The 23125-nt window shown below is 41.7% G+C and overlaps 1 protein-coding gene across 3 annotated transcripts in view; it reads right to left on the reverse strand.

Moving 5' to 3' along the window:
* The window catches only part of magi1b (membrane associated guanylate kinase, WW and PDZ domain containing 1b), a 173304-nt gene that overhangs the window by 78346 nt on the left and 71833 nt on the right, over positions 1-23125 (reverse strand). For all 3 annotated transcript variants that reach the window (XM_059328550.1, XM_059328549.1, XM_059328547.1), the window contains exon 2: positions 19602-19718. In XM_059328550.1, coding sequence (XP_059184533.1) covers positions 19602-19718 — 117 coding nt within the window. The remainder of the gene's footprint in view (positions 1-19601; positions 19719-23125) is intronic.

Raw genomic sequence — 23125 nt, forward strand, 5'->3', positions numbered from 1 at the left:
GAGGACAGGAGTCCGGGGAAGAATCCTGAAGAAAGAATAGACAGAGCAAAGACTGTGACAAGAGCTGGGCAGTAGGGCATGGACTTGAATAAGGCTCGAGCTGTATATGTTTAAATATCAAGCACGACAGTTATGTGCAGTTTCTACATCAGCAATAAGGTGTGACAACCCTGGTAGATTACACTGGATAGTAACACAAAGCCACCAGGACGTCAGTGGGAATGAGCCAACAATGGAAGAATCCCAAAAGAAGGAGGTCTTGGGATTCATAGATTCAACAAAAAATATGGACTAACCCCCCAAAAAACTCATTATGCTGAGTCAAACTGACCAACTGGTAAACATCTGTGCATGCACAAGTTAAAGAAAAAGAGCAACTCTGCATGTGTCGGATTCTTTTGTTATGGTCAGGGGAGGGGGTTGGGAACAGCAGTGAGAAAATGCAAAGGAGAGGAAGGTTAAAGGTCATGTGATGTGCCATTCTATGTCAGATACTGTTAGAATAATTTGAATATTATACTTGTTGAAAATGAAATGTTACTGTCTTCCTCTCTTTTCCTCTTTGACATTTTTCTCCCAACAGTCATTACAAGTTCACTATGCATGCGTAATTTACTGAAACCTTGATAATGTCTATCTCTATGCATTTATATTAATCAGGTAATATGATTTTGATACATTGATTGTGTTTGTGTGTTAATATTGATGTAGAAAACTATGATTACTTTAATTACATATATTCCATTTGCTTAAACTAATTAAGATTCTATAATCACAAAAAGTAGTATTGTCTGTCTTATATTTTTTAACCTTTAAAAGAACATGTAAAACTCTGAAGAATAGTTGTTATATTTCTGTAGAACATAATAAGGCTGTATGGTCGTCATAACAAGTTTGTTAGCAGGCCACAAGGCCTTGTCTTGTCCTGGGTAGCAGTGATTGTTTTGCCCAGGTGGCCTGATGTGTGATGGTGTGAAAGAAGACTGGCGAATCAGTGGAGGGGGAAGGCTGGACTTCCTGGAAGAAATCTACCTTCATTGATATAATTAAACTATGTTAGTGTAAAACTGGGGTTTTTTGGAGGAGTAGAGACAAGGTTTTAGACTTCATGACCTGAAACCTGTCTGTGTGTATCAGGGACAGTTAAACTGATTCCTAAAGTGAATCCCAGAGCTCTGTAATTCACATTTCTTGACGTATTGTAATAAAACTATGTTAAACTGAGAACTCGGACGACTCCAGCTCATCATTTCCCCATCAAAGACTGCGCAGAAATAATTGGTGAGGTATTTTCCTGTTGGTGTCAGATAATTCAATTTTGAAGGTTTACTCATGCAATTTTTCTAACAAAATGGTGACCCTGACGTGATGGGGAATGGAGCTGGTGGACGTGAGTAATAAATTTACTTTTATATACTTGATCTGAATTTTAACCTGCATTTCTTTGTGAAAATAGATAACAGCAGCCTGAACTCCTGCTGACAACTGGCATCCAGACTCTGTTGACAACAACCAGGATCGATCCACTTCAATAAAGGTGAGCACAAACCTTTTGTAATAAAATTGTGCAAATTGGCCTTATTCCAAAAATAACTTGTTGTCAATGGAAAACAGATGTCATAGTTAGAAATACAATACGTCAAGAAGATTAAAAAATAAAATAAAATAAAAATAAAAAAATTAATAAAATAAATAAAATAAAAATAAAAATTAATAAAATAAAATAAAATAACAAAATAAAAAATAATAAAATAAAATAAAATAAAAAAAAAAATAGAAGAAAGAGGGGACATACGACTGTCCAGCTCGAAGACAGGGGATAACGGTCCCGCTGTAAGGCCTTTTGATGTAAAGGGGGACGGAAGTGTCTCGCCGAAAACAGGGATCCGCGTGGAGTCCGCTGTATAAACTGCAGAAAAGGTGGATTACGTGATTTTAATCCAGCCTGAAGACAGAGAATACGGTTCTCTGTGTTGATTTAAAGGGGGATTTTCTTTTTAGAAAATCCGGCCAAAAATCAGGAGGCAAAGTGTCTCGCTGTATTTCTCCAATCAATATTCCAATCAAAATGTTTGAATTAAGACTGTTCTAATCAAGAAGTTTAAATAACATGTGTGTTAATAATCAATCAGAGTGATTAATGAAGGGTTGAAATGTATGGGCTGGGTCTTTTCTCATAGAGTGAATTTAAAGATTACACGTCTTGTGTGTCTACTCTGAGAAAAGTCTGTGGGGTATTGTGGGTGGTTTGTTTTAATAATTGGTGACTCTGTCAAGATTGTATTTAAAACTGTGTGTGGACTGAGGTAGACTCCCAGAGTTTGAGCGCGAAATTCCATATGAGTTTCGTAGAAGCTTCTCAAACTGGTTCAAACACAGAGCATTGCGTCTAATACAATCTTTGACTCAGCACGTGTAGTAAAGTGATATATGTGTGAGCATAGTTTTTGATAAAAGATGGCAGCACCACAACTTGAAAATTTCGGCCAGCTATGGTCTGAGATTATTTGTATTGTACTGGCAGGTGTAAAGCAAAAAGAACAAGAAAATACTAAAAGGGAGCTGGAGGAATTCAAACAGATGTGTCAGGGCAACCATACCCTCCCTTCAGATCATGAAGAGCTCACTCTAGCGCGACAAAGCATAAATTACCTGTACAAAAAATATCAGGAAGACGCGAAAACAGCAGAGCAAAATTACAAGGCCTCAAAAAATATTATCAAGCATCATAAACTAAAGACAGCATTCGAGGAAGCAAATAATAGGGCAGTCCTGACACACCAGGTAAAATTGGCATTTGATGAGGTGACCAAAAAACGTGCTAGAAAAAATGCAATGGAAAGGACTAGTAATGGTCAGCAGGAGAAACAGCTATATCCTGACCTGAACGGGCTTAAATTCCCTCATATCCCAAATCCAGAGATTTCTGTAGCCTCCCCCTCCTTTCCCCACTCTGCATACTACATGAAGCCACAGGCTGCTCCAATGTCTCAAAGTTCAAGGATAAATTCCGCCTCTCCCGGCCTTGCCCCCCCCTTACCGTCCCTTGCTCCTGTGGCTGATCTGCCCGCACAGCCACCAACTCAGGTGTATCAAATGAATGGCATCGTTGAATTAGATGAATTAAACCCACAGGGTTTCAATAGTGTCTTGAAAATGCTATCACAAAACTTGAAACCAGATCAAGCACCTGAACAGGCTATTCTTTCAGAACTTATGACTAGCTCTACACCAATACAGGTTAAAAGCAGCGATCCAGAAAACAAAGCACATTCTAATCTTAGAAGTGACTCAGAGGACAGTCAGCAAAGTTTTGGGGATATAAAGGAAAAGCGTAGATTACAGCAGAACCCAGAGAGCAACAAAAAATTGTGCCATGCCAAATATCACACTCAGACAGAATCAAAGAATGAATATGAGGACTGTGCAGCGGGGGATGGGGGGGACATGATTACCTGGTCAGAGGGGGAGCAAGAGCCTATCTTTGAAGATGAGCCATGTGTTTCTGACATAGTAATTAAAGGTAGCATGACTCAAGCAGCCACTCGAACTAAGCCAAGGGTCGGAACAAAACCTAAAACACAAAGAACACATATTATGACGACCCGTGGTAGTGCGGCAAGTGACTTGAGCCCACAAGTTATGGCCCCTTTGATGATTCAGGGAGGGGGGGAGCCTCCTATGTACAAACCATGGAAGATGACAGACATGCACATACTCTTAGAGAAACTGCCCTCAATTCGGGAGGGGGCAGCTCCATGGATCAGAATCCTGGAGGGGCTTACTGCGGGTAGTGATCTAGCCTTGGGGGACTTGCGCGCTTTAGTGGCAGCGGCATCTAATACAGGCGAGTTAGTGTCAATAGAACATTCAGCAAAAACCCACAACCTGACAGATGACATTCCATTCGGCCCTGTACGGAACGGATTTAATGATGCATTGCGCAGACATTTTCCTCTGAACATGGATGAAGGATACAGCCTTCAGTTCAGACCGAGAATCGATGAATCCCCAGAGGAATTCATCTGGAGGGCTAAAAATAGATGGTCTGATCATACAGGTTCAAATCCAGCAAAGCCTGGAACTAATCAGTTGTTATTTAAACAGGCTGTACACACAGGACTGCCGGAGACAGTGCGTACCAAAATATTAGATACTCCAGGCCTTGCTGCAGAACCACTGTTAAAATGGGAGACACATGTAATTCACCATCTTCGAACTTACTGCGAGAGGCAACAGGTAGATGATGAAAATAAAAAGGATTTAGAACTGAGGCTTCTAAAAATGCAGCTCAAAGAAGTTGAGGCAAGGTGCAATGACACTAAGATTTCAAAGGCTGCTAAACAGGCCCCTGTGATACAACCAAACACAGTAGAGCTCATCTCTCCCAATTCCCCTTCTCCCCACCAAATGATACAAGGTCCAGGTACTCAGTTCCCTCTGTGGCCGCAGCAGCAAATGCCTGCCCAACAGTACCCATATCAAAGCCAGAATTATGGTCCCCCGAGAGGGGGTGGAAACAATCAGGGTGGTAATCAGGGTGGGGGTCAAGGGGGAGGGGGAGGAAAGCGCTTAAAGGGGCCTAGGGTCTGTTTTATATGCAGAGATCCAAACCACTGGATCAAAGACTGCCCCTACAATGGCTTTCGACCAGCGACACATCAGCCCCCAATGACAGGACCCTTTCCTCAGCAACCACCTGCAGTCGCATATGCTCATCAGAACCCCCCAATGGCCGCAGCACCTGCCCCTAATCCAGGCCTGAACCCACAAGCACCAGTGTGGCAGCAGCCAAACTGGCAGGCATGAGGAGGCCCGGGAACTTCAGAGCAGGAGGGTTTGGCAGAACCTCTCCTACCAATGACTGTTGAATCCATGCAGCTGCCGTTTATGGTGGATACAGGCGCCAGATATTCTACACTGATTTCTAATGTTTCCAATAAACATCTCTCAGCTCATCGGGTTCCTGTAGTGGGGTTCTCAGGGAAGTCAGACACTATGCCACTCACACGCCCTCTAAAAACGAAATTGGGCACTCAGACTTTTTTACATCAATACCTATACTCACCCCAATGCCCCGTGAATCTCATGGGAAGAGACATTTTGTGCAAAACGGGAGCAGAGGTCACCTGTCTTCCTGAAGGGACTACAGTCCGCTTTCCAGACGGCCACATGATGAAATGTGGAGCGTCAGCGCTATCTCTCTCCTCCCAAATGATGCTTGCTCCAGATGTGCAACCTGAACCTCCCACTACATCGGCTGATGTTTTTTGGGGGCTCCTTCAACCAGAGACTATGAAAAAAGGGGGTATTTTGTCGTTGTTTACCCAATGGTGCCCATGGATTTTGTCGGTGCAGCCTTTTATCCCTCCAAAAGACCCTTACCATGTTACCCTAAATTACACACGAAGTCCTGACTTGCTGTATGAAGAGTCCTTTAGGGCTGAACTAGAAGGCACTAATTGGCATATTGAATCCCCATGCCTTCTAGTTGGACAAGAGGGTGTGGTTGCTGCTGTTGCGCTCACAGATGAGCAGGCTGAGTGGTTTTCTCTGGCTGATTATTCATATCCTCATGTTTCTCTGGCCCTGCATCCCGGTCATCAGGCTAAAGAACTAGGCCCTATGACAAAACTCCTGATGACCACCAATGATTGGCTGCAAACTGACCTATCACAGGTCCTTTTCTCTCCATCCCAAAAGGCATACAAAATTATCCATCACACACGCGATGTAGTAGTGTTAAATCATGAGTTGTTAGACAGGTTCCACGGGAGAGAAATGTCAGATCACCCTAGCACATCTACACTCCTGTCTAAGCTACCAGACACTTTGTGGTCACAGGGCCCTAATGATGTGGGACTGTGCCCAATTTCTCCTATCTCATTTCAAATGACCACAACAGTGCCTATATGGCGTCCACAATATCCAATGAAAACCATTGCTGAAAATGGTATCAGTGACACCATACACGGCTTAATGCAGTCTGGTGTTTTGGAGTATTCTAATTCTGCATGGAATACACCTATACTACCAGTCCCAAAACCAAACTCTGATAAATATCGTATGGTGCATGATCTAAGATTGATTAACGCCCAGGTATCAACACCTTTAACCTCAGTTCCAAATCCATACACGGCTCTGTCTCAATTAACTCCTAAGCACACATTTTTCACCACAATTGATTTGGCTAATGCATTTTTCTGCGTACCATTAGATCCGGCAGTGCGTGATGTATTCTCCTTCACATTTAGGGGTCAGAAATTCCAGTACACCAGATTACCACAAGGGTTTATACTCTCCCCTGGTGTTTTCAATCAGGCGCTCAAACACTTAATTTCTGACTTAAAGTTACCAGATGATGTAGTTCTGATCCAATACGTTGATGATATTCTCATCGCAGCACCGTCTGATCACTCATGCCTTGAAGCCACCCTGTCTGTGCTTATGAAACTCCACCAGAGTGGTTTCAAAGTCAGCAAATCCAAATTACAATGTTGTAGGCCACAGGTTAATTTCCTAGGTCGCATTGTGTCTTGCAATACCTGCTCTCTGTCATCTTCACATTTGACCTCCATCCTCCACCACAAGCGTCCTGACACAGTCAAAGACATGCTGTCATTTTTGGGTTTAACGGGGTACAGCCGCAACTACATTCCCTCGTATGTTGATAACACCTCCCTCCTCCGTGCTCTGGTAACTGAACAAGGTCATCGAAACCTGACTGCGCGCCTGTCTTGGACTCTTGAGGCAGAAAAACAGTTTATTCACATAAAACAGCTACTAACACAGGCAGTTTCCTTGACAGTTCCAGACTACACATTTCCATTTCATTTGGATGTTTCTGAAAAAGGGGGTGTTGTTAATGCAGCCCTATTTCAGAAAAAAGGGGGAGTTAGATACATATTAATGTATTACAGCTCACATTTGGATTCACTAGAAAAAGGCCAACCACCATGTACAAAACATGCCGCTGCAGTAGCCAAAGCTATTGTCAAAACAGCACACATAGTTATGTGCCATCCACTCACTGTGCAGACAACACATAGTGTCGCGTCATTTGTTTCATCAAAGGCTTTTACTATGACTAACCTAAGACAGACAAGACTTGAAAAAGTACTGTTACAACCACACATCACATTCACACCGGACGGTGTGAACATGGCTGACCACATGGACCCACTCCCCCCGCACAGCTGTGAGGAAAGGGCAGAAACAGATGTAAAAATCAGAGCTGACTTGCAAAACACACCTATTGAAACCACAGATGCACGCATGTTGTTCTCAGATGGATGTTGCTTTAGGCACCCAGATAAAGGTTTGCAGGCAGGGTATGCAGTAGTAGAGAGAACTGATAAAGGGAGTCATAACACAGTCAGAGCGGGGAGGGTTGAGACACATCCTTCAGCACAAAGAGCAGAATTAAAGGCCTTGACAGAAGCGTTGAGGGAGGCTGAGGGACAGATAGTGAATTTGTATACAGACTCAGCTTACGCACACAGTGCAGCTCATTATGAACTAGCAAGATGGTTCAGAGTGGGATTTGTAACAGCGGCAGGTAAACCGATAAAACACCAAGACATAGTGTTAGAACTAGCCGAAGCTCTTATGCTGCCCAAACAAGTGTCTATAATGAAGTGCAAAGGACATGATAAAATAAATTCCCATGTGTCCAGAGGCAATGAGGCTGCAGACTTAGCAGCCAAACGACAAGCAGGATACACAGGGATGTATCCTATCCTAATCTCAAGCCCAAATGTAAATATTCCCACTAATGCCCTTACTCGTCAGGACCTGGTTGTGCTCCAGGGGCAGGCAGGTGTCTATGAACAACAGGTTTGGGCTGATAATGGAGCCAAATGCACAGAGGGCCTTTGGAGGGCTCACGATGGCAGACCAGTGCTCCCCGCAGGGTTAGCACATCTGCTCATAAAAGAGGCACATGGACTCTCTCATGTATCTAAACAACAGACTCTTAAAAACCTGACCCCCTGGTGGCACCCTCATTTGGATAGTTTAGTAACTAATTATGTTACTGGATGTAAAATATGCCAAGAGCATAATCCAAAACCGTCCATAAAGCCAAGTATGGGCAGCTACCCTGTCCCAACTGCCCCCGGTCAAGAAATAGTCATAGACTATATGGACATGGGGCCAGATAACAGAGTTCAGGGGTACAGGTATGTTTTGGTTATCACAGATTCCTTCACCAAGTGGGTGGAGGCAATCCCAGCCAAAAAAGAGGACTCATGTACAGTTTGTAAATATCTCATTAATCAATACATCCCGAGGTTTGGTTTCCCTAAACAGGTCAGGTCCGATAATGGCACACATTTCAAAAACTCAGACTTGCAAAAGGTAGAGGAGGCCTTAGGGATCAAACACCAGTTCGGTTCAGTCTATCACCCTCAATCACAAGGGCAGGTAGAACGCATGAACAGAACTCTGAAGACTAAGTTGGCAAAAATTTGTGCTGACTCAAAGCTCACATGGGTAGAGGCTCTTCCCATAGCTCTTATGTCAGTAAGAGCATCTACTAACAGCAGTACTGGTTTTTCTCCTTTCGAGTTGTATACAGGACGACGTTTTGAAAGTCCAGCTACTGTGAGTCTTAGGGGGACGCCCCTGGACTTATCACAGCTGGACCATGCGTCCTTTTATAGCACTCTAACTGCACTGGTAGCCTCTTTGTCCACTCAGGTCAAGGAGGCACGACGGCACAGGACAAAAAAAGGCTCGGGCAAGGGTGTAAGATCCTCCGAGTGGGTGTGGCTGAAGGTCATCAAAAGGAAGTGGACGGAGCCACGTTGGACAGGCCCATATCAGGTTGAAACAGCAACAACACATGCTGTGAGACTCAAAGGGAAAGGTGAAAACTGGTTCCATCTAAACCAGTGTGCCCCAGCAGACCCTCCTGACAGGACATTAGAGGAAGTCAGGGTGGATTTGGAGGAGGTGGTAACACAAAAACATTAATCATATATTCATATATTCATATAACCATATTCATATAACCAATTGTGTTTGACATTATATACTGTGAAAATGTGGATGAATCCTACAGGTAGATTGCTTTGGGTACGGGCTGTTCTCCTGTGCTTGATATCTCTCATTGTAGTTCTCCCCATCTTGTGGTTCCTGGAGCCGGGGCGGGAGAGCGGAGGCACAGCACCCACACCAGAGGGGGACACCAAGGTCCCTCCATCAGGTGGTAATGTAATACCACTCAAACGACTTGAAAGGTCTCTTTTGAGGAAATCCACTGACAGATGTGTGGCACAGTATGGGGGAATTGAGATAGACTACATAAGGCATGCTACTCAGACTTTCCAATTTGACCTGTGTGACATCGTATCCTGTGGGTCTGATCCTGGGAGCTGGCGGGGTTATGATATTTATATGTGTCAAATATCTAGTACACAGGTCGATATTGATTCATACTGTCCGGGGTGGGCCTCTGTTATGTGGACCATGAGGCCGGACGGGTTGACGGTCCCTGTGAGGGACAAAAAGATTGAAGGAAAGGCCTTAAAGGCGGGTGTCCAAATTGTCAGAGGTCAGTTAGTGTCTTCTGGAAAGAATAAAGTAAATCCCCTACTTCTATCTGTTATTAATATAGGTATGAATCCTTATCAGGAGCTCAAAAAGTACTACTTTCTACCTAAACCTAAGTGTCGGGGGGCGAAGGAGGATAACAGCAGCTTTTATTTAACACTAAGTGTTGATGTAGCTGGCCAAGAATCTATGGGATTGATTAAAATTAACATTAAAGATTCACCGACCCCTGCCGTTGCCATGCAAAGTAGCAGTGTGCCATCTCTCATGAAACCTTCCCCTGGTGACTCTGAAGTGGTAACACTGACTAACCCCACTCCACAGGACCTAATTAGAATTGCAACTGGGTATGAAGACAAGAACCTATGGCTGGAGTGGATAACATACACGGTGAAATCTTATAATGTATCTGACTGTATTGCATGCTCCTCTGCTAGACCTACTTTATATACCACTCCTGCTCCCCTATTTCCTATAAGTGATCCAGAAGGGTTCCACTGTATGCTTGCCCTCCACATGTCTGCCCACCCTCCTAATTGTATCACTTTCAGTTCCCTATTTCCCCCAGCAAGCAACACTACCGTACCCCCTGTTTTTAATCCAAGAAAAGGTAACTATACATGCCTGATTCGCAATAATCCCACTGGTTTTTCTCTGGGCTCTCTCCCTTCAGATTGGTGCACCAGAACGATAAATGTATCTCAGTGGGCGAACTCCAGTGCATTCCTGTGGGCCAGGGCCGACCTCTTCTGGTACTGTGGTGGTAAGACATTATTGAATACTTTACCTCCCACATGGACTGGAACATGCACAATTGTAAGATTGGCATTACCAGTGTCTATTTTGAGACATGTAGATTTGAAGCTTCTCCCTAATAGACCAAAGAGGAACGTCTTTGATTTTGACTTAAACTCTGGCCCTACGTACATTGATGCTATAGGTATCCCTAGAGGTGTGCCCGATGAATTTAAATTAGTAGACCAGGTGGCAGCAGGATTCGAAAATTTGCCTATCATTAGTGCTCTGTTTCCTATCACCCCAAATAAGAATGTTGATCGCATTAATTATGTTCACTACAATTTGCAGCGCCTGACTAATCTGACCCGCGATGCTGTACTAGGATTGGCAGAACAATTACATCCTACTTCACTTATGACTGTGCAAAATAGAATGGCATTAGACATGTTATTGGCAGAAAAAGGGGGCGTTTGTTCTATGTTTGGGGAGCTCTGTTGTACCTTTGTCCCTACTAACACAGCTCCAGATGGGTCAGTGACAAGGGCACTGAACGGGCTGAGGATTCTCTCTGAGGAGATGAAGGAGCACTCAGGACTTGATAAAGGATGGATAAGTATACTAGATAAATGGTTTGGAAAATGGAGGGGTGTTTTTGTGTCCTGTCTCACATCCCTCATGGTGGTGGTCTCTATGCTGGTGTTGTGTGGGTGCTGCTGCATTCCTTGTCTCCGCTCTCTCAGCGTCCGCCTCGTCTCCACGGCTATCGAAGGTAAATATCCTCCCCCATATCAAATGCCACTCAATCACCCTGAATCGCATGCTTGGCTGCTCAATGATACAACTGATGATGATGATTGTGACAATGCAGAAGATGAAGACATGTTTTAATTGATTGACCTCTCTGGACGAGAGGTCAAAAGAGGAATTGTTAGAATAATTTGAATATTATACTTGTTGAAAATGAAATGTTACTGTCTTCCTCTCTTTTCCTCTTTGACATTTTTCTCCCAACAGTCATTACAAGTTCACTATGCATGCGTAATTTACTGAAACCTTGATAATGTCTATCTCTATGCATTTATATTAATCAGGTAATATGATTTTGATACATTGATTGTGTTTGTGTGTTAATATTGATGTAGAAAACTATGATTACTTTAATTACATATATTCCATTTGCTTAAACTAATTAAGATTCTATAATCACAAAAAGTAGTATTGTCTGTCTTATATTTTTTAACCTTTAAAAGAACATGTAAAACTCTGAAGAATAGTTGTTATATTTCTGTAGAACATAATAAGGCTGTATGGTCGTCATAACAAGTTTGTTAGCAGGCCACAAGGCCTTGTCTTGTCCTGGGTAGCAGTGATTGTTTTGCCCAGGTGGCCTGATGTGTGATGGTGTGAAAGAAGACTGGCGAATCAGTGGAGGGGGAAGGCTGGACTTCCTGGAAGAAATCTACCTTCATTGATATAATTAAACTATGTTAGTGTAAAACTGGGGTTTTTTGGAGGAGTAGAGACAAGGTTTTAGACTTCATGACCTGAAACCTGTCTGTGTGTATCAGGGACAGTTAAACTGATTCCTAAAGTGAATCCCAGAGCTCTGTAATTCACATTTCTTGACGTATTGTAATAAAACTATGTTAAACTGAGAACTCGGACGACTCCAGCTCATCATTTCCCCATCAAAGACTGCGCAGAAATAATTGGTGAGGTATTTTCCTGTTGGTGTCAGATAATTCAATTTTGAAGGTTTACTCATGCAATTTTTCTAACAATACCCTTTAAATGTGTCCTAAATTCATACTTTACATTCATTCTGAACAGGAATTTACAGGGAAATGCACCAAACTAAGACCATGATGTAAGTATGCATATTAATTTGACTTTATTTTTGAGTGTAGTGTGAAGTTTTACACTGGCAGTAGCTTTTCAAAGTCACAAAGTTCTTAAAGTACTTAAGTAGAAGTATTAACTTCTAATGTTAAACTGCGCCACAAATCCATTGTATTGTCACTGTATACTAGCTGTAAAAACAGTATGCTTTAGATTTCTATACTGTATGTAATGTATAATATAGTTTATCACTGTAGGCAGTGGCATCCCACTGATTGATGTTCTAAATAGCTGACATGTAAGGGTTCACAGGTCCTGAAAAAGTTGTGTCAGCACCTGAACACACAGTTGCCAGTCGCTAAGGTATATCTAGCGTTCGGTTGTACTTTAAGATACTAAGGAGTCTGCTGTTCATTTTTGCACCTTTCTGACCAAGTTAGCACTAACTTCTAAATTTTGGCTGCAAAAGAACAAGATGGTGACGGCCATACTTGAGGCTTCAAAACCAACAGTCCATGTGACAGACTCAGTTAATTGTGCCATAGTCAGACTGAAAGGCATCATTATCTGCAATCTCCTACAACAGGCTAGGAAACACAGTATGATCTGCCATTTCTATAAATGGAAATGAACTAATTCACATTTGCCAAAACAGACTCAGACTCACAGAGGCACAAATAACCATACACATTTAGGAATACATCCTATCCTGTACTGAGGCATAGGCGTAATTTGCTCAAACTACCTCTATGTCTACCGTCCTGCATTTGTGTGCATCGGTGTCAGTGATTAAGCGTGTGTTTACCATACATTGTGGGCAAAAAGTGTGTGGGTGGGGCAGTGGGGGTTATGAATCTGGGGGACTACACCCATCACTCACTCTCTGTTTGACAGCATTCCTTTGACTGCTTCTAATGCTGTTAGCCCAACAAAACACTTCCACACCAGCATCAATTCAGCTGCTATTGTTTCCTTTACAGCCTCCCTCTGATCAACCTGCAGCATGCTGGGATGCCCTAGTCCATATGTAATCAAACAGATACTGGTATAGTATTGTGCTTCTAGTCCCTCCCCAATGGTTATGTATATGGAGATAATGTCAAAGATTTCAAAGACAGTTATAGGTAAAGACATTTCGGTAGGCCAACCTGAAAGTTAGCATTGCCCTGGTTCAAAAGCCAAGGGGATTATTGCAGAAAATAAGGTCTGTGGCAAACAAAAGTTTATAATACTTCCAATTTTATGATTTTTTAAGTGGAAATGCAATCACCAGAAGTAGAAAGCTAACCTTAGGCTATAAACGAACTACACTACGTTGCCTGACTTTAACGTCACCACCATTATGCTGATGACGACGTTGTATTAACCTTATTTCAGGCATCTAACCAAAAAGCCATTCACATCAACACACGGGTAAAGAAAATGCAAAAATTATAGCTAATTTCTGTTTGTAAGACTTATTCCCACAGGAATAAATAGGAGAGAACATGTCAACATACATCACAATACATTAGGGTAAACTTAATCCATCCAACATGCACAACATAATATACAAGCCTCTATGGAATCATTTAGAATTTGCGCAGTACACTTAGTCACTAAACTTCTGGCTGTAGCTTTACATCTAACAGACAGATATCTGGGAAAGGTGTAAATCTTCTCACCTCACTCTTGCCAAGAAAGTAAAAAATATTATATATACCAAAGTATATATAATTATATTTGCATAACCAGTTATGAGGAAAGAAAAACAAGTCCATGCCAGTACGTATGAGTAGCCCAACAAGAGTTAGCAAGACGCTGATAAAGTAACCTTACTTTTACAGTGTCCACTCAGGTCAACAGAGAGTTGGTCCATGGATTTATCAGGTACTTATAAGTCTAATTGAACTGTTTCAATACATAAGTTGTATCCAACTGTGGCTACCATCTCAGCTTTGTAGTGAAGTTCAATGCATGCAAAGTAAACGTGTCTTTGTGATGGAGAACCGGTATAACAGGAGGGATCGCTGTAAAGACATGTGCGAATGTGCTTACTGTACCTCGCCTATACAGAAACAACAGTGAAACACAGTGTTATGTCAAAAAGCAGACACACGCGGAGTATTTGACAAACATACATCCTCTTCCTGCCTGATGAAAGTCCACAAAGCCAAAGCAGTCTCAAGTTCACTTCTAAATCTTCTTTGAGATTTCTTTTCTCCATCTCCATTTACCACATTGTGCTGTTTAGGAATGGCACAGTGAGTGAGAGAATTTCTTTTGTTCAGGTGACACAATGTGATTGCATCTGTGGATGCAACCAAAGCAGCACCAGAAATGCTGCTTTTGTGTAAACTGTAGACATACAAACAGGGAGGAAAATGCCCAAATCAGATAGCACAGTAAAGTCCCACACAACCAACCATAAGTCATACATGTTGACATATGTTTATGTTAGCTTGACTAGCTAGCTAGAGCCAGGGTTGATTTAAGTGTCTGAGTGTTTTTGCATCTCTCCACCCCCCCCCCCCCCCCCCTCTCTCTCTCTCTCTCTATCTCCCTCTCCACCCATCCCCCCTTGTTGCCCCCCTCCCACACCCAAACTCCACCCCACCCCCATCTCCATCCGCGCGGCTTCAGCCCCCACCTCCCTCAGAGCCGTCCTCTTAGCCTATATACGGGTCGTCAAATCGTCTGTGCTGTGCTGCTAGCTCTGCAATTCAACACACGTGAACACGACCCCTCTGCAGACCCCTCGCTCGTTTGAGAAGCGAAACACCCAAAACATCAGCATCACAACAACCACAGCAGACAATACTGCGACTTGCCTAGATGCAGGAGAGACCAGAGCTCCCTTTCTCAAGGGTCGTAGACACAGAATGCTGAGCTTTAAAAATCAGGTACAAGTCTCTTCTTCTTGCCACTGCTCCGATCAACTGGCAGGGAAAAACGAGAGAGAAAGAGGGAGAGCGATACAGAGGGAGAGAGGGAGCAGCAGTGGCAGCAAGAGGACGAGAGGCAGCGGTGTCATGAGTTGGGGGGGTCAGGAATGAGAGCGGGGCGGAGGGGGTGGTGGTGGTGGAGAGTTGGTGGGGATAATGTGAGATTGGGAATGCTGAACGCGCGGATGGGGTGACCACAAGGGAAGCCGACGGACGCCTCAGCAGATGGGGGAGGGTGAGAGTGCTGTGCTGAAATTTTAACAGGGTTATGGGAACAACTGACTTTTTGGAGATGTGAGTGAGGAGACAAGTTTATGTTTACAACCAACTGATTCTCTTGTGTAAATGTATTAGCCATTTCTCACTGTTGTTTTATGGTTTGCAAGATACTTTTTTTGTCTTTACTGTGTCTAAATAAAAATAATAATAAAACAGTAAATAAATGACTCAATTTAATATTTTTTTGATGTTTCAGTGTTTGGTTTGCTGAGGTATTGGAATGGTGGCATGCATAGGTGGCACTGAGTTAACATTGTGTTCAGTCCCTGCATTGGTGCATGCAGCATGGCAATACAAACAGCCTGGGTCCAATATTAACTTGGTCTATCTGTCAATGGCTGCTAAAAAAATATTACCATGCATGAAGCTGCAAAAGAAAAATGTTATTTAAAATGATTAAATTGATAATTACCCATTGATTGACCTTTTTGTGCTCCCTCAGATACGGAGAGAGAGAGAGAGCCCATTGGGAGTGAGAAAGGGAGTTATGGGAGGTATGAACTGAAGAGCATACCTAATACAAAAGCTTTTGTTAGTCATGAATCCGATTGTTACTCTACAATTCTGTAGTTTATTAGTAAAGAGTATGAACTATACTGCAGACTGGATTCTGACGGCTAGGTATGAACGAGTCAAACACAGGTTGGACATCTGACGTATGAAATGTCTATATCCTCACTGTATTGCAGTTTAGTCAAGTATGATAATCTTGTCATGGGTCACATCTCTCTTCCCTCCATAAAAGGTCTCTCACTCAGAACTGTAGCGACAGTTCACAGCGAGGGTAAATCAAAGAACTGCGCTACAATTTTTGATGTCACACTTTGCATGCCGTCATCAGTGAGCAGCGTCGATGTAAGACAAAACAGGGTCAATCAGCTTATGTGTTGTAGTGATTAGAGTTTGTAGGGAAATGGGCCCATTTCAGCAACCTGCTACAGCAAATAGCTGTGGGGATTTTTACTCCAATTTGGCAAGTGGCGGTTGCTAATTTTGGACCCTGAAACCCACACAACTTGCAGTGCTAAAATGTGGGAAGCCAGTGAGGGACCACTACCAAACATATGGGTACATTCCTTGCACATTAATAAAAATAAACAGTATATTTCTTCAACTGCGACAGCAGAAGAACAAGTATTCGTTTCTATTATGGCCATTAGATTAATGCACAAAATACTTATTTTCACTAATTATATTATACATTTGCCTTAAATTCTTATAGTTAGTAGTTATATAGATTGAAACTTTAATAGAATACAGTTCATAACATTGTGTACCAGAAGGGTTCATGTTAATGTGCAGAAATCGCTACCATTTTGTCTGATTTAGAGGCAGGAAAAGCCCCAACATCCACACACTTCTCCATCTGTTTCTCCACCTGCTTGCTGTGCATTAATCACACCTACACCTCACATGCACATGGGCCGTGCTCTGAACAAACCTTTGGACATTCATCAACATGGACACACACTGACCTCTCACAATCACAGTCCAAACAGTCACAGGAAATCCATCTCACTTATGCATCAACACTACATAAATATAAGAATGCTGCAACTGCTGTGTTGCTTTTGTAATATTTTGTGAGTGTGAAAGGCATTAAGGGCATTCATTTATGAACTGTGCCTACTGTAACATGTCCTCCCAGACTAAAAAGGGAAAAAAAAGTAAACTATGGCAAATTATTTGTAAATTTAATATTCCGGTGAGAGTCATGCACTCCTCTACGAGTGCATGACAACAAAAACTTTACAGTCCTATAAAACATATGGCCTGGGGAACACCTTCATGCTTTGTTTACTGCTAACAACACCAGGGTTTTTACTAGTGTGCCATAGACCACTCAGTGATTAAAATGGCCATTATGGCCGAACCCCCACCCTCCACCCGTGTCTGGATGACATATGGCAGTGGAGGTAATGCAGATAAAGTCCCTTAAACAAGCCTCCTGAATGAAGATAGTAATTTGCGTTAGAGGGCTACGAATAAACTAATTGAAAGCCAGTGGATGAGAACCATTAAGGGAAAAACATGGGTTTGGGGAAATTAAAGGTGCTCACTTTCCTGTCTGAAATTAAGTGCAAAACACAAAAATCCAATATGCCAAGGCTTTGGAAAATAAATGGGGATGGAGGAAGTGAAGAGTGATTATCAACAAAAAAGTTATTTTACCTTAAGCATTCCAAAAGCCCACCGGTGGCCCTGCCTACTTTTTTTTATTCTTCGAAGCAGTCCCTTTACCTCTGACCTTAAGATATTTGAATGAAATTTTTGGGGGGTTTTATGGGTATCTATGAATCTCCCATTTACAGATATGCCCACTTTATGCTAATCCCAGGCAGTTTGGGTAAAAAAACATGTATTTTTTCTATTTCTATTGTATTTTACTATTACTGCACACTGGGATCCCTAAACAGTCTTGGAATTGCATAAATTGGGTATGACTGCAAAGCTGAGACTCTTGTGGAGTCAGTGAGCCCAATTTTATTGATGTGTGATGATGTTAGTCCCCATAGTAGCATTTAATAGTAGTTAGAGCATTTCTTGAAACTTGACCTCACTGTAGAAAGTGATGTGACCTCTAAGATAAACACAGCCTCATGAATTTTTACAACCCTGACTTAGAGCTTTCAGAAGATGTATGACTCTCTTAGGTATATTGACAATAAGGGGGTTTCTTAGCAGTTAGTTCATGTTTTTCTATGGTGTTCCTCAAGGTATTGGTGTCTTAATTTAGTATTTCAGAGAGATTTTGACCATCTTTATAAACCCTAGATTTACTGCAACAACTTATATGACATAATTGAGCAGGGGAATGGCCCTACCTCTCTAAAAAGGGGATAGAATGTTAATGGGTTAAAGTGTTTCTGGACTGCATATCTGTGTTTATTATAGAAAGCAGGATATGATACCACTAAAGTGCATTTAAATACCAGTTAAAAACATGAGGTTGCTGAACCACTGCTGCAAATACTTGTGTTCAGTAAATATGAAAATGGTGTGGAGAGGAAGCTGAGAAAATAACATGGAACTTGCATAAAACCTAGTCATTTCTGCACCTTTTTATCTACATGCTTTGTCTATCCCCCCTCTCTCTCCATCTTCATAAGTGAGGCATGCTGTGTCCAAAGCCCTTGGGGATTTCCAAATCACATATCATGACAAAGATTAGCCTGGCTCTGATTGGCTCCTGCAGTCGATTTTAGTTTAATATGCAAACCAGGGATAACACAAGACTGGTATCATGCGTCAGTCAAACAATATTTCTGTTTTATTTGCCCCCCCATCCCCCCACCACAGAGGAAGTTATCGCATTTATCACTCTACTATTAGAATGTTAATGTCACATCCCTAGCACCATCGGCATCTTCAAGAGCTGTTTTTCATAACAGGGGAAAAAAACTTCAAATACCTACTTCAACTTTAGAGCAGCAGTAGCAGCTACAATGGTAATATGCAGCATCAGAAAACAAATGTCTTTAGATCTTTGCTTTATCGACAGCCAGGAGGAAAAAAAGTAAAAGACAGGAACCTCTATTCCTGGATTACACAGCCAGCTCTGGCTGAGCAGACACTGGTTGGTGATAGAGGGTGCCACAGTGCCCACAATTACCGGTGCTATTGATCCAGTGGACATGAGATACTACGAGCTTGTTCACTGTGGAGTCACCAGATTTCCTCCAACGGATCAGACAATATTAGGAAAGCAAACAATGTGCTGACTGAGCGGATCTGAATGGGGGGTGACTGACTTTGTGTCAACTTGCTTGTTATCAGCTTGGGAAGCAGGTGGACAAGTCCATTTTCAGATGAAGAGGGATGATGTGTGATAAAAGTGATCAGCATGAGGTTAGTAACAAGGAGGGTATGAAGTTATCAGCCTGGATAGCTGTGTGGCTAAGATTGGTCAAAAGGCAACTGGAGCCATGCTCGGATTAGCCTGAAATAATCAGGCTTAATTAGATAACCGTGCAAAGTGTCTTTGTGAAGTAGAAACAGTATATTCACAATATTTACACCTATCAACTGATCATGCCTGGACAGTGGCTCACACTGGAACCACACCTAAGAGGGTTCAGATTGTTGTGAAGAAGCTCACAAAATCTTTGACGCTATGATGGTGTTCTGTAGGAACTCACATAAACAAAGTGTGTAAAGCCAAGATATTTTCAGGAAATGTGAGAATGGCTCATACAAATGCCATGAAATGGAGAAGACAGTAGAGCATCAGGCTGAAATACATTGAAAAGACAGTTGAGGACTCACAAGGCACGGCGTGGCGGTAGAGGTTGTCTCGGATGGTCTGCTGCAGTTCGTGGTCAGGCGATGATTTCTGGAAGCGCTGGCTCAGATAATGCTTCAGGTCCTTGTTCAGCTTACTTCCTGTCATTGCAGGACACAAACAGGGGAAGCATGTGGTAAGTGCATCACAACAACTACAAAAAAAAAAATCACATTAGCAGACATGAGAACATCATTAAGAGTCAGACTGTTATAATTCACAGTGAAGTGTCAAACGGCCACACAGTTTGGCTCCCACAAAAAAGGAAATACACAAGTATATCCTGCAACCACAGCAAAGCTAGGTGCTGAGTAGCACGGCAGTGAATTGTACACTTGCCATTGTCACTCAGAGGGGTAGCTGGCTGCAGACTCTCCCTCTCCAAGCAGCCAGGGCTAGCCAAAACTAAAGACTGTTAGCACTACGGCTAGCACTGTGAATCAGCCCTCCTACTGCTACGCCATCTGGACCTCAGACACACATTAGGCTACTGAAGGGCAGCGCGGCTGGAAAGTGTCCGCATGTGTGTGTGTTTGTTTGTTCTGAATGTGTGTGTTACAGTGAGCGTCCACATAACAGGCAGTGCTAGGTGTGTGCACACACAGCACAAAGACTATGACAACAGAACAGAAAAAAGAGAGATGTATGATGTCACATAAATAATAAAAAATGAGGGGATTTACCTGATGAATATGACAATGTCTTCATCTAAATTCAAGCACATCACTGCTTCAGGCAACAAACAAACATCTTATCACATTCTATATTAGTGCATGTCCCATTATTTATTATCCAAATGATTTATCTCCCATCTTTGCATGGCTGCTGAGACCATTTTTAGTTGTCTTGGGCAAACAACCAGTCATAAAAGGCCCTGGTTCCTGTTTCCATGGAAACTGCGTGTGTGTGTGTGTGTGTGTGTGTGTGTGTGTGTGTGTGTGTTTAATAAGATGATTGAGATTGTTAGCATAGTACAGAAGAGCATTCTGCACTGGTTGGCAGAATGATTGTAGGTTCACACAATAAAAAATACAATTCAATCATAACATGCACATCCCACAGACATGATATGACTGCTTTTTATTTTTAATGTGGCCCAAGATGCCATTCATATCAACATAAGTAACAGGAGTGGGTAAGATGTAAAAAAAAAAATGTAATTATGGTCACATTGGTATTTATCAGATTGTCAACGTCTGGTTTATAAGCTGTCAGGCTCACACTGCAATTAAATATTCCGTACGTCAATATGCAACCCTGGTGGGAACCCGTCTTTACACAATTTTGGAAAAAAAACTTTTAGTGTGGTGCTTTTAACTTAAAATGTAAATAAGTGTTTAAATGCTTTTTGTCTTACTTTTTTTATATAAAAAATGGTGGAATGGGATTTATGAAAACAAAGCTCTCAAATAAATGAACATTTTTCTTACAGATGAGTATTTCCTGGCTTGACAATTCTATCTTTTCTTGTGTTTTATTGTTACAAAGTAAATTTGGCTTAATTATAATATTATAGCATGTATAACATAAGAGATTCCTGGATAGGAAAAACTGTAAGAATGAAGTAAGAAATTCCTTCTTATGACAACTTTAGTGAATCCAGGCACAAAGACAGTTCATCAAAAATAATGACTGACATATTAAATGAACCATAATTAATCTCATAGACAATGAGTCTGTTTGGTAAACAGCGTGAGAGAAAAGGTTGTCTTCACCCCGCCATCTAAGCTCCTCCTGGAAGGAAACTTCCCTCCTGGCCCTGTCCCATCCAGACATATCGCTGAGTTGTAATCCTCACAACAGGTCACAAGGCAACGCTCAAGCCAACAGAGAACCGTATGTACACCCTGAGGTGCTCTTGTACACACCAATTACTGGAAAGGGCATTCCTCACTAGCAGACCCCCGACTGACTGTCTGACCCTGTCAGAGTTTTGCATTTTGAAATCTGTAACATGAAAAACTCAAAAAGATGTACGAAAGAGGCGATAATGGAAGAGATGAGAGCACTCAGGCAACAACAGGGTCACAGTCCTGATATATACAGTCATTATTATTTGCTATTATATACAGTCATATAGAAAGTCATAATCAAATGGCACAACATTTAAAAAGTTTATCCCATACACATCTATTTATCTTTATTTCACTTCTTCTAGCACCGCCACAATGTTTCAATGTTCATATTTTTCCCTTATTGTGAAAGGGGCAGTTTTCCACATGGAAATGTTGTACAGTTAGCTATATTATGTTCAGTCTAGACTTAAGCAAAACAGAAAGAAAAGCAAAACAGTAGGCTACCGTTTGTGTTATTCATATTCATGTTCAAGTTAGAGTTAGGGTTGATCATTTTGTCATCATTTCTAAGAGTGTCTTTTAAATCAGACTTCAACAGAGTACATAAGTGTATGGCCCAGTCCCTGTCTGGCATACCAGCTAGATCATACACTGACATTTTTATTTAAATAAAAGTGTGGAACTTTTAAGGAACAGACTTAACACAAAATTGTTTAAACTGATAAAGCAGAGGCTGAGGCATTCCGTCTTTTATACACTGGTATGGTTCAAGCTCAAAATAGCTGGATCCCACAATTACTTCCTTTTGTTTGACATCTGCATTTCCAATCTTGAAAAAATTATTACATTTTTTATGTTTTTAAAAAATATATTTTTTGTAGTATTAGTATTATGGTAGTTTGTTGCACATGGGCTTACTCTGAAAAGATATTGCTTTTGTTTGACCCTTGAGCCAATCATATCCCTGATAAATGTTTTTAAAAATGCATAGTTAGCTGGTAATTAAAAGGATTTAACGGCATACTGACAAAAAAATAACAAACCTGGTTATAACATCATATAGTCATAACATTATTTGGTTGGTTCAAAAGTTCTGAGCACTTACAGATGAGTCATAATTTTGTGAAGAAAAAAGAGAGAGCAGTGTTTAAGAAAGCTAAGTCAGGCATGTGTGGTTGGTTGATCACTGGCATGCAAGCAACAGCACCTCAAGGAGCTATTGCATAAGCTTTAATCCAGTTCCATAGATTCTTTCCTTGTCTCACTCTCTTTTTGTCTATGCTTATCTTGATGAAACACGTTGTTTTAATGAAAATGGGCATAAATCCTTCAAAGGCAGAACAGTGTGAATGACGGGGCCCTGCAGGAACTGCTGCAGTGATGAATGAGGGGAAGGTAATCACTTAAGGACGTGTCGATTCAGTAGATAGCACTATCTGTCCTGCTGTTTTTGGCTACTTTGCAGTCATGAAGTGCTGACATGGAACATCAGGATGTCAACTGATCAGCACCTGTGACTATATTGTATAGTAGGAGCGTCTGAAAAAGAATCCTAACCAATGTCCAGTAGTAACATGGACCAACATTAAAAGGATGATAGATTTAAACAAGCTGTTTGGCCAGTGTGGCAGATTGAGGACCATTTAAATGATTATGTCTTTTGGTCACCAATAAAAGATAATTTAGGTATCTAGTCTGTGCTCTTCTATTCA

Source organism: Centropristis striata, chromosome 3 (genome assembly GCF_030273125.1).
Source record: "Centropristis striata isolate RG_2023a ecotype Rhode Island chromosome 3, C.striata_1.0, whole genome shotgun sequence".
Lineage (NCBI taxonomy): Eukaryota > Metazoa > Chordata > Actinopteri > Perciformes > Serranidae > Centropristis > Centropristis striata.